Source organism: Lycorma delicatula, chromosome 9 (assembly GCF_047948215.1).
Source record: "Lycorma delicatula isolate Av1 chromosome 9, ASM4794821v1, whole genome shotgun sequence".
NCBI classification, from domain to species: Eukaryota; Metazoa; Arthropoda; class Insecta; order Hemiptera; family Fulgoridae; genus Lycorma; species Lycorma delicatula.
In genome coordinates, this window is record NC_134463.1 from 131446578 (window position 1) to 131460151 (window position 13574).

Sequence of the window (13574 nt, forward strand, 5' to 3'; positions counted from 1 at the left end):
TGTCAAAAAATGAGTCGACTAAAAAAAATTTTGAATATAAAATACTATTGAAGAATCATAATTATAAAGCTGTACAGCATTAATTTAACTATACTGCATCATTTATAAAATAATTTATTTAACTTAAACTTTTGTATTCTTTTATTTATTATTTAAGTTGTACTAAATTAAAAGTAGTAACATTCTAAAAAAGCTTTCTTAACATTTACGTGTTTTCTACACAGAATCACGAAAATGGTCGTCATAGTTTTGGCATCCGACTATGTGAGGCGCTGGTATCGCAGCTGAAAGTCTCGATCAGTCCATTTGCCTTGAGTTCTGTAGCAGTCAGTCATAGTGTTGTTTCGTAGAGGTGTGATAGAATAATTAGTTCCCTTAGTTGATTGCTTTGTTTTTAACAACAGAATGTCTTCTCTGCGCCCAGGGAGAACTAAAAGCCCCCCTATCTTTCATTTTATGATGTATTTTATTGTGCTTATAGTGATATTTTTAGTGTCAGATGTAACGTGTGTTAGACAAAAGCAGTTAAATAATATAACACGATTAGAAGGACCTCGCTTACAATCGAGTTTAATGCCCTTTGAGCAGATCCGTTACAGTGTCGCTAATGTGTCTAATAATTACAAAAGTACTACTAAATTTCATCATAGAGGAATGGGACATCTGTATTTTATCACACATCAATTTATGAATGTTATTTTAAGAGGTGAAGCGTATCCTGAAGGTATGTTTATGTAAAAAACATTCACGTAACATCTTATATTTTGATTCTGTTTTCATTAATTTTTTACATTGCTTAATATCTTAGCCAGTAAAAATATCATTTTTTTAGATTATGTAGCTTTTACTTAAAGAAAAGATGTTAATTGATATTCGAAAATTTAATAAAATTCATCTTGACAGCTGATTTACCTAACTCGCCTATCATTACTCACTCCTTTGTTATTTTTACGATATGATCTAAACATATCTTGTAACTCAGCGTTTTATTTGATTGTGCAATATAAGTTTTTATTTTTAATTGGTGAATTTTAATCGTCATTATTAAAAAGTAGATTTCACGCATAGATACGTATTAGGTTAATTTTTATCATGGAGTTTAGTAAATTATAAAAAAAATATAAATAAAATTATAGAATTTAAAGTTATTATTTTTTTTTAGGATTTTCTATTGTCATAGTACCGTTGTTTCGATGTTGGTGTTCAATTAACGGGAATATATTTGAAATAGTAGCCGATATGCTGGATATGATCAAGTACTGATTTGTAATTGGGCTTACACCTGGTATAGAGCATTATTGTTGTAAATTGTATGCATTTTCCTGTACTTAAACTATATCTTTCATTATATTTATTTGCCGTAATAATGTTTATAGCATCTGTAATTAATTGTTTATAATATATATTGAACACTTACTTGGTTACAGATATATCCCAGATTCAAATTCCAATTGTACTTTGTATTTTTAGACACCACAAAATTTATGCGGTGCATTTCCAAACAAGCTTTTAGTTTATACGACTGAACTAATCACTTAAAACTAAAATGTGAATAAAACGATTAAACATAAGTTATAATCAAGCCATTCACGTTTGCATGACTATACCAAAGTTAAATACTAGTTTTACATAGTTAAGCTTTATATTGTAGGAGAATTTGTTATAAAAATGCATATTCTTTTGAAGTGATTGTAATCTTTTGTATTAATTCTATATTTGTTTATCTTTCTGTTACACTTAATGCATCCTTTGATTTCTAAATTAATTAACTTTGAATGCTTTAAAATGCGGATAATTATCTTAGTTTGTGTGTTTACTAGATATGTTCTTCTTTCTTTAATCTGCCCTAGAAACTCGGTATTTCAAAATAAAAATTTTTCTTATCTTGTAAGTAATTACTTTTAAGTCTGTACAACCGTATTTAACATTTTATGATTACTTTTATGATTTATCTCCTATTTGCTAATAATGAAATTATTTAAATCCAAAGCTTTTCTGGTGTAATTGAATTTCTTTATTACACAAAAGCCACATCACCTCTTTTGAAAATGTGTTAATAAACATATAAGTTAAAAAGAAAGCGGTTTCCTTTATTGTGCGCAGTTTAATGTTGGTTTCTGTGTTTTTAATCTTGCCCGTTAAAGTTGTTTGGTGATAACAAGTGATTTATAAATGGATCTTTGTTTATTACTGATTTTATTATTTGACTGTATATTTTTTATAATATATACTTTAAGGAAGTTTTTTCTTGGTCTGTGTTTTGCTGTTTATCTTACTGGTTTTTTATTACTGTTTCGTTATAAAGGCAAGAGCCTTATGTGTGTGTTTATATATATATACATAATGTAAACTCTTAAAAAAATTATGCATAATATAAACTAAATATTATGGGAATTTTTTTTTTGTAAAATATTAAAATATGTCAGTGTTTTTACCTCAGCTCATGTGTTAATTAATAATACTAATTACATAGTAATAGTATAGTATTTTATTTAAACGGTTCAGTATTAAATCTGTGCATTTATATTATAAAGCCTAGTTCTGAACGTACATAGACAGAGCCCCGGTTAAGTGATGAGAGTTGTGATGTACTTTAACATTTAACACAAAACCAAAGAGACATAAATCATAAAAAAAAAATTTTTACACTTCAATTTCATTTGTATTACCAGGTTTGACAATCATTGTTGTTTATGTAAACTTGAAAATAATTAATGTAAGAAAGAAGAAGAGTATTACATTTTTCAAATTGTAATTATTTCTCTCTTCCTTTCAGTTATATTTTTAAATATTAAGACATAGATATTAAATTGTCTGTTTCATTACACTGTTTTTTTTTAATCTTCTCAAAGTTTACCTTCTATGTTCCTTTCTAGTAACCTAGTAGTAGTAGTAAGTTAAACTTATCCTACACATCAAATTTTTAACTACTGCCTTTTTTATGAGTTTCTCTTTTATAAAATTATTGTAAGACCTTTTCATTACAAAATTGATTTAGTTTTCGACATTATATTATAGCATTTACATTTACTATGTAATGCTGTAATGTATAACAAATCATTAGCGAATGATTTTGTTATTTTACCTTTAATAGATTTTCAAGAATTTCTTTCAGATTGAAAATTTGGTACGAATGAAACCCTTTTTATTTTGAAACTCTAGTTTTTCACTAATACTAATTAAAAAAATATAACAATAAATCATCCGAATTTCCATAATACGTACTCGGTTTCTTTTAACTTCAAGGTTGAATTTGTTTTATTTATTTAGCATAATTAAAAGAAATCGTGTGTTTCATGATTCTGACACGACCAAGGTTTGACTACAATTTCTTTTGATGTGTCCGTGCACGCCGGGGATAGTTTGTTGTTTTTTCTTTTGTTAGCCGTGGAGGAGTCCACCTACCCGTTTCAGTTGTAATGTATTTATTATATTACACTGCTCAGAATAAAACGGATCTGCTTTTTCTTCGCGTTTTGAAATTTTATCGACTTCATATTTAACCGCTTATTATTTTATTTTAATTCTTTTAAATTTCAACTAAAATATTTTATATTTGTAAATTTTCAAAATAAATTTCTTTAAAAGAATCGCTAAATTTGTCTACCCTTGAATACTCAAACCGAGTAATATATTACTTTATTTTTTACAATAACAGTTATTTGTAGACGTTAACTATCCGTTCACAAATTGACATTCTCTTCCCCAGAAAACCGCTGTATCGTTTCTTTTAGGTTGTTGTTTATCTCGTTTAGTTATTTTCCGAAAAGACGAGTGTAATCTGCAGCAGAATAGCGCCTTTACTTTCCTTAATATATTAATTCCATTAATAAGGTATTCTTATTACCTTATTCGAGACGACATCGATGATTTTTTTCTTTGGCGCACAACGAAATGTCATTATCAGCGCCCGGACGCAATATTATTATAGCGATCGGTTAAATATTAAAAATTAAGCGACAGTAATATAAAAACACAGCGTAGATGTAAAACGCCTATGACGTATGCTAAATGAGAAATAAAACCGTAATGAATTACCCGATATTATTTGAATCCAGATGGACGGCCTTAAGAAATCGTAAGACGTTCGATAATATCATTGTTACATTGTTCCCTAAGATTTCGGATGTTAGCCCCTAATTTAAAATAACGACGCGATGCCGCACAGCAGACACGATCCACAAGGATGCGGTGTACCGTAAGTCGGCATTTGTAGGGAACACAAACGGGTGCATCGGTCTGAGTGTCGAGATATCCACAACCGAGCCTATATTGTGCCCTATTCCCAAACGGCAAATAATAAATAATCTCCTCCGATGAAGAAATGCCATCTTGTTTGTTTTCTTTTCCCCCCTACTTTTTCCGTTTAGCCTCTGGAACCACCGTAAGGTATTACTTCACGGGACGAGTGACGATGATATGTACGAATGTAAATGAAGTATATAGTCTCGTACGGCCTCGGGTCAACCGTTCCTAGTACGCGTGGTTAATTGAAATCCGACCGCCAAAGTACACCGGTATCCACGATCTAGTATTCAAATCCGTAATTAATAAAGGCAGTTTTTACTAGGTTTTGAACCTTAGAACTCTAGACTTGGAAATCAACTGATTTGCGCCGAGTTCACCACCCAGTTGGTTTCTCTTTCTCCCTGTTAGATTCTTACCGCGCACTTTGGTTTTTGGTCGTATCCTTTCCTTCACGATCACTTTCCGTGTTAAAATATTATAGGCGCAACAAAAATTTATAAGCGGTTTATTTTAATAACGAACCTCGTAAAATTTACTTTGCTCTTCCTCGTAACAAAAATGTGTTTTCTGTATGTATGGCGGACGATTCTACACAGGCGTTTAATCCGAATATTTCCTGTATGTTTTAAAATTTCAGGTTTAAAAAAGTCAGGTGATTTTAGAATAATTAACACAGCTTCAAATAAAGGGCAGGCAGGAGAAGATTTCATAATGAACAAGAAGATAGGGAAGAGAGTAGAGTATTCCAAAATGCATAGCGACAGAATCATTGTAAGAAGTATAAAATCAAAACCTAAGCCGGCGACGATCGTTAATGTCTATATGTCTACAAGTGCCCATGATGATGATGAGGTAGTGTGTGTACGAAAAAATTGACGAAGCAGTTAAACATAAAAAGGGATGAAAATTAATTAATAGTTGGAGATTGGAATGCAAGCATTGGAAAAGACGAGGAAAGAAATATTGTGGGTGAATTTGGGCTAGGCAAAAGAATGAAAGAGGGACCTACTTATAGAGTTTTGCCCGAAGTATAATTTAGTAATTGCCAACACCCAATTTAAAAATCATAATAGAAGAATATACACATGGAAAAAGCCAGGTGATACTCCAAGATATCAGATAGATTATATCATTGTTAAGCAAAGATTTAGAAATCAACTCGACTGTAAAGCTTGCCCTGGAGCAGACATTGATAGCGACCATAATTTAGTGATGATGAAATGTAGATTGGGGTTTAAAAACCTGAAGAAAAGGTGTCAGATGAATCGGTAGAATTAGAGAGGCTTGAGAAAGAGGAGGTAAAGAAGATTTTTGAGGAGAACGTCGCAAGAGGTCTGAGTAAAAAAGATAAGGTAGAAAATGTAAAAGGAGAATGGGAGAATGTTAAAAAGGAAATTCTTAAATCAGCAGAAGCAAACTTAGGCGGAACAAAGAGAACCGGTAGAAAACCTTGGATCTCAGACGATATATTGCAGCTGTCGGATGAACGTAGAATATATAAGAATGCCAGAGATGAAGACTAGTATAGAAACCTCAACCTTTGCGTCAAACCACCAAGAGCCACTGACGCAGAAGTTGAGGTTTTTTTTCACGAGAGCGACCTCCTCTTTCTAGTTAAATTGTCATCACGAAAGCTGGTATGTACTACAAAAAGCACAGGAAAACACGACTCTGTCTCGTTTCAATAAATAAATACATTAAAGATCGGCCTATAACCTCAGGTTCTGCGTCAGGCCAACCAGTCCTGAGCACTAGCCGCTGACGTAGAACCTGTTTTTTTTTTCCACGGGAGCTGATTGGTCGAGAGCACAGCTAGTCAGAGAGCAGCATTCTGATCACGTGACTTGAGCCACGCCCACTTTATTCTAGAGAAAAATTTACATATTATGCAGCCTTTTACAGGCAAAATTCACATATTTGGCACTCTTTCGCGAGCGTCATTATGATTCTTTATTGTATATGTTACCGAACAACATTTGCATAAACGATAAAGTAAAATATATTCATAGTTTTATATAAATAAGCATTATATTTGTCGTTAATGTTAAATAAAATAAAAATTATCTAACAGCGCGGCCTTGATATTTGTTTTAATAATAATTCTTGTCCGTTGTTTATAATTCGCTGAAAGTAATGATGCTTGATTTTTTCAAAACATTGTTATAAATTTAAAAGCGATCAGAACTGTTAACCGTGTGGTTACTAGATAATAAAAACATAATTTTATTTTATTTTATCGCCAAATACAAAAATATTATGAGAAAAGGGCTATCTCAAGAACGGTTGGACTTAGACGCATGAAACTAGCGGCTATCGTTCCAGGATGTTGGAAAGTTCCCTTTCGCTTAAGCCTTTCAAAATAGTGTTAGAATTGGCCTAGGACGCACCTTTTCGAGATACCCCCTTTTTTATTTATGTGAAGAATAGTTAATAAAGAACTAACAATGATTTTGAAGATTAAACTGACATTATAGATATTAAATAATCATTAATGTTTACATTAAAAAATAATCAACGGTATATTACACTAATGCTGAAAGTAATGATGACCAAACATCATAATAAAATTTACATTTAATAATGGTGATTGCAGTTAAATTTCACAATGTAAGATTGGATTCGATGAGAATATAATAGTAAAACAGCGGTTCCCTTTGTAGTAAAAAAATCATTATTAATAGTGACGGGGGGATCCCCATGACAACATCAAACTATGCAATGGTCTGAACATTTTAATATCAATTCGCTTATTTCTAGAAAATAATTCATTATCCGATTCAGAAATGCAGTACCTTAAAATTTATTTATTATAGTATACTCTTCTTCAAACATAATGATTTTGAGTAGTTAATGAAAACAAACTGAATTCGAACCCAGGACCCGGTCTCTAACATTCTTTTTGTGAAAAAACATACCTTCTTTTTTAATGACGTCAGGGAATTCTTCTCATTGTATTTGGCTGGCGTTCATTCATTATAATAATTGTCTTTTTTTTTATTTTCGACGGAAGATAGATAGAACAATAGCATTGAACTTTGATCTGTATTTAATGTAAATATATTATGCAGTCCTTTCTTTATTTTATTTATTAATATTATTACAATAATTTAAACTTTTCAATTTATCGATAATATTAAACGTTTTTGCAATTTTATATTGTAATTAAAAATTAATATTTTATTGTTGTTAAAAATAATTAAGTTTATATACAACAAAATTATGTAAAGATGGTGGGAAACAATATGAAGATCGGTTTCATAATAAGGAATCAAAAAATTGATAGAGTATTTTGCTTCCGCAGATCTGCGGGACCAAAATAATTCATATAAACTCGTTTCAAAAGGTACAAATCTACTAGATTCAGTAATTTCTGGTTTGTAGATGAAAATAATAGAATATTATTACGATAATTTAATTTTTTTTTAATTTATAGAAATCTTTGGTGATTTTAAGCTAATTATTGATACAAATACAGGTTTATTAGTGCTCAGAATTATGCCAAAATGGGGGGGGAAGAATTAAAAAATTTGTTTCGTAATAAAGGTAGAAGGAAAAAATTGTGTAGGCAGGCCACGTTTGGAATATGTTAGGGATGTAGGATGTAGGGGGTATACTGAAATTAAACGACTAGCACTGGATAGGGAATCTTGGAGAGCTGCATCAAACCAGTCAAATGACTGGACAAAAAAAAAATAAAGATTCGAAAGAATTAATCGAATATTATTCAGAAAGATAAGTCGGCCCGAATTCGGACCAACAAAATATCCTATCTAAAGTGAATCCCAAGGGTTTAGATTTGCTGATTTTTTTTAATGCGACAAAATTATGTAAAGATGGTGGGAAACAATTTTTTCATCGGTGTGAAAATAAACAATCTAAAGAATTAATCCAGAAACTTTGGCTACTCGGAATTCCGATGAGCCGAACATTATATATGTAGTTAGTCCAAAAGGTAATAAAAATCAATTAGATTTACTAAAATTTCTGGTATATGTGTTATATTTATATTGCTTTGTGATTTGTGATAATCAAAAGAGTTTTATGATAAATGTTGTAATAGATTACTTTATTAAAGATTTTAAGTTATATAAAGATGATATTGCTCGGTTACATTCAAAGTTGCAATATATAGAAAGTAAGTAAGAAGAATTGAGAATTGAAAATAATAGACTTGAAGATGAAAATTTAAAACGTAAGTAAAAATATTTAAAATTTTTCATTTTTATGTTTGGAGCGCAGCTTTATACGGAAGTGAAACTTGGACGATCGGAATACCTGAGAAGAAAGGATTAGAAGCTTTTGAAATGTGTTGCTATAGGAGAATGACAAATGAAGAGGTGTTGCGGCAAATCGATGAAGAAAGAAGCATTAGGAAAATACAGTGAAAAGAAGAGATAGACTTATATGCCGCATATTAAGGCATCCTTTAATAGTCGCTTTGATATTGGCGGGACTGGTAGAAGGGAAAAATCGTGCAGGCAGGCAATGTTTGGAATATGTAAAACAAATTGTTAGGGATGTAGAATGTAGGGTATACCGAAATGAAACGACTGGTGCTAGATAAGGAATGTTGGAGAGCTGCATCAAACCAGTCAAATGACTGAAGACAAAAATTTTGTTTTCCGGGCAATGATAAGGTTAAAACATTGTCGTCCCCCACAAAAAAAAAACTTTTTTTAATTTGCAAGGTCATTCGCAAAAGCGGATTTGTTCTATCGTTACGCCTAACAACTTTACCGCCTACGATTATTCTATTGTAGCATTACTTATCACGACGTTAATCTTATTTCCTTGTTTTGCTGTATTTACTTTAAAGCTTATAAATCTGCATTTGTTTTCATTTTCATACGGTGAATAGCTAAATTTATATCTTTGCAAATGTCGTCTCCGATGTTTTCATATTAGCACCAGGGAGGGGTTAATTGATAAGTTTTAGAAAAGGATAATATAACGTTTTTTTTTGGTAAAATCAGTAGTTTTTAAGTCATTTGTAAAACCTCTTTTTATCTCTGTTTATCAAGAATCGGTAAGGAGCGAGTAAAACTACACGTTTGTAAAATAAAATAGCGAATGACGCTTATTCGTTTCTTTATTTAACGATTTCTTTTACCGGTACAAACCTGCTAGGTTATAAAAACTAATTATTTACGTATCTGATTAAAAAGGAAGATGCAGAAACAGGTGTGACCTTGCGATCGAGTTCGACGAAAGAAAAAATTACAAAAACAGTCTGTCTCTCCGTTTCGGTACGGCTTGTTATCCGTGTAGATTCGGTTTGTTGGAGTATATTAATTTACGACGATATAAGTAGGCTAGTACTGCTAGCCGTTTTATTTCCTCTAACCCTTATCGCTCCCGATATAACTAAAATTATATCGTTATCGTTTTATTAGATCGCAATCGATCGATTTCGTGGAATAATAATGTTCCTTTGTAGCTTGTACTTTCGTTTTCCTACTGAATATTTCCTTCCCTTCCTCCGACAAGCAGGCGAACTTCCTGCTTGTGACTGCGCGACACTGTGTTTGCATCTGTAAATTGTGCGCGTTGCAAAAATAATGCGGCTTTAAATTTAATTTAACCTCCTAAATAATCTAAATGTCCTTGGCGTTATAATTTTTTTGTCTTACGCTTACGTCAACACGCAATTTAAAGAGTTTGATTTAATTAATGAAACGGTCGATCTACCGATCCGAATCGTAGATTATTTCGTTTAAAGGCTCTGCCGACCGAACGTTCACGGTTTGAATCAGTTAATTTTAATTCCTCGAAAACTTGTTGGTTTTTATTTTTTTTTTAAAAAGCTGTAACCCGGTCGGCAAAGAGTTAAGAGTATCTCGATTTTGCCGGCGGAGGAGTTCGGTTGCGGTTGCCGGCAAGGCTGTAGTTTGCAGATATCGGTACGATTTGCTATTCGGTATTTATCTGCGGGCTTCAGAGGTTCCTACAGTTGATTCTCTTCGGCCGTTAATTTATTTTTCAAATAACGATTCGTTTTGTTTGCGATAAATAACATTCTCTTGCACGAGAAAACAACACTAAATTTTCGCGTTAACGAAGCGGTAAATTATTGACAATTAGAATCGAACCGAGAATAAACTCCAATAAGTAGCGGATAGGAGTTGTTATCGGTGATGTTTGAATTTTCCATGTAGAAAACCGGTAACCTCGGTTTTAGGTCGGGGTATGTGTGCTTTCTGATATTTTTTTGCGGTGTTTATAGGATTTGTGTCGGTATTTCACACCGATGACTGTGGAAAACGTAGGTTAAATTAATATCTGGAAAAATAAAACTACGTTTAAATTTTAATCGGGTGAATCGTTATCGGGAAAATATGAGCTCGTGCAATTCATAAGGAAAATGTTTTACCGAGAAAAGCACTAATAGTTTGAAAAGAGTATATTTCGGCAGATGTGATCGATGAGGTATTATTCGTAAGCCGGTGGCAAAATTTTGGCGTGTAAAAGAGGCTAGTTACAAAATTATACCTGTCGTACCGTATTTAAGAACCGGGCGTCATATTTATCCGAAATCTGTCAAAATAAAGAAAACGAAATCGTGGCGCCCTTAAAACACGAGGGAATGAAAATTGAAGGATTTAAAAGAAATTTATCTCTATCCTACACACCAAGCCGCTAATACTAATACGCTGTTGTTGTAACTAGTGTTAAATATACGCCTGTACTTTTGGTCGATACGTAAGGATCGATAAAGATATTATTGCGTTCTTCCTTTTGGGACGTCGGTCCTCTACTTTTTTCATCGAGCATCGTGCAAGTTTACACCGCTATACGACGCTAACTCTACATTATTATTACCGTGGTCTTCTAGACCGTTTTTCTTAAGATGAAGTTGTCTTCTCGATTAAACGAATTTGCTTTACACTGAAAATTTTGCGCCCGATCGGAAAAAGTAAAACTTAAAACGATAAATAATAAATCCGGATGAATTTCATACGATGTTAAAATCGTGTAAATGCACGATTTGAATCGGATTACCGTAGCGGCAACGAAATAAAACGTTACAGTAAATACAGTAGGTACTAATCGGAGATTTATCGCTACCGTGACGTCAGTATGTAAGAATGTAGGCACGTAATTCTCGGTCGTCGGGATGCGGCACAAAAAAAAAACATTCGGTTTTGGGCAGTCTCGTTCGCACTGCACTGTACGATTTGTTGAAGCTGGGACCGCACGGACGGTGAACATCGTAACTGTTTTGGAAAGCGACTCTCATCGCCGCTAAAACTTAACGGTTAAAAAGATGTCGATGTCGTACTTTGAAAGCACCCTAGGTTTTACATCGGTCGCCTTCGTGCATCGTAATCATATTAAAGACTATAACGGAAATTTACGTAATTTTCAGTTTTTTTTTTTGTGAGACGATGCATTTCAATCCGTTTTTTTTTTAATTAGAAAATAGATAATTCGGAATATTGTTTTTTTTAAATCTTTTTTTCTTATCTGTGTAGACAGTTATCGAGTGAACTGATATCGCACAAGCGTTCCGTTTGTTATGAATATGCAGTAATATTTTCGGCTTACGTTATATAACATTACGAACAATAATCACTGGTTCTATTATCTTATTACTATCAGGAGTAGTATTTTGAAGGAAGTACTTAATGAATATAGCGATATCACGCTACGATATTATTTTACGTTGTACGTTTCATTCATTCATAATACCGTTCTTTATATCGATAAACTACTACAAGTAAACGTACTTTTAGTGTATAACTTGGCGCTTATATATACGCGCACACCGGTTAGGATTTATTATTTTTGTTTACATCACAATTGTAGTACCGTATAAGTATTAACTACGTTTTATTGTCTTCTTCGGTTAAGATTGTGTTTTGTTTGATTTTATCTGTTAATTTTCTATGCACGCTCTCACGCACGCGTGTATGAATGTGTATTTCCGTAAATGTTTCGCTATCTACTCTTAGGTTTGTTTGTTGCCCGCCCGCAAAAGAAATAAAAGAAAAATACGAGGGATTACTAAATATTTAGTCGGTTGTGTTTACCGGTGTAGGTATAACGGTAGTAAATTTTGTCGTAAGATTTGATACCGGTTTTATTTCCCTTAATCTTAATACGGTGTACCGATTCGTAATAAAAGGAAAAAAATAAACTCGAAGTAAGAAAATACAACGGACAAATTAAAAAAAAAATCGTAAAACGGAACGATTTTACCGTCCACTCGCCCCTCATCGTTTCATTACACCGTTCCCCTCTTCGGTCGTAAGGCTAATTCTATTAAGTCCGTGCCGAGGATGCCCGAACGGTTAGAACCGGTCCGTTCTAGGTTCAAGCCGGGAATGAAGTCTACTTTTGTACAGATTCGAGGACCGGTGACCGTTCGGTACCTGTCTGATATAACCGGAATTCCTAAGTCTTCCCCCGATATACAGATATAACAAATTTCAATGTCCTAGGAAGGGGGTTTGTTAAACAGAGGCTATTCGTCTTTAAGCGGTGATCTGCTCTTTAGTTCTTGTAGCTTAAAAAATACGTAACAAATTTAACGGAAATATTTTGTCGTTTTATCTCGGTTAATTAAAGAAAAATTAACGATTATCGTTTGTAAAGTCGGGACTCCCTCTTTCATCTGCGTTATACCCGCACGTGTTTTATAATATATCCGCAAGTCAAAATCCCAAGCGAGTCGGGAAAATTGGTTTATTTATATTCGCGATCGTTAACCGTGCACGATAGAATTACCGGAAAATACGTATAGGGATTTTCGGGTTAAAATAGTTTTCTCGTTCATCTATTCGCTTACTGCATTACTTGAATTAAACAGGACGACGGTTCGCAAATAAAAATTTTATTCCGGTTTCTCTGAATTCACTCGCCGTATTTATTTAATTTTTTAAAATTTCCTTGGAAGATCGTAATATATTTGAGAAAGATTTGTCGGTAGAAAAAGTCAATGCAGATAGATCCGTCGCAGCAGATACTCGTATCGATTGTGTGTTGTCGTGGTCGAATCGTTATTTTGTGCGGTTAACGACCGTGTATACAGATAAGTTTCTTCGTCCCTCTTTTCGTTTTCATTTCTAGTTAAACCGTACTTTGTTAAGTCGTTTGTTTAAATCGTAGTTTGCCGACTAGAGTAGAATTATTTTATTTTTAAAATCCGGAACGACGTAACCTTTACCGCGATATAGGTTGAATCTATACGCAGTCGTAAAGTAACGGTAAGTTTGTGTAACGTTATAAAATAAATAAACTATTTTCTATGCGAATCGCGAAAGGGTTGGTGATGCGAAGGAGGTGGCGGGAAAGTCACTGTTGTTAATATTGTCCAGGACGTTACC

The 13574-nt window shown here is 33.0% G+C and overlaps 1 protein-coding gene across 1 annotated transcript in view; it reads left to right on the forward strand.

Annotated features, from left to right (window-relative positions):
• Positions 1-305: 305 nt before the first annotated feature.
• Positions 306-13574, forward strand: part of LOC142330161 (prominin-like protein) — a 231974-nt gene continuing 218705 nt past the window's right edge. The window contains exon 1 of the mRNA XM_075375268.1: positions 306-724. Coding sequence (XP_075231383.1) covers positions 406-724 — 319 coding nt within the window. The 5' untranslated portion in view covers positions 306-405. The remainder of the gene's footprint in view (positions 725-13574) is intronic.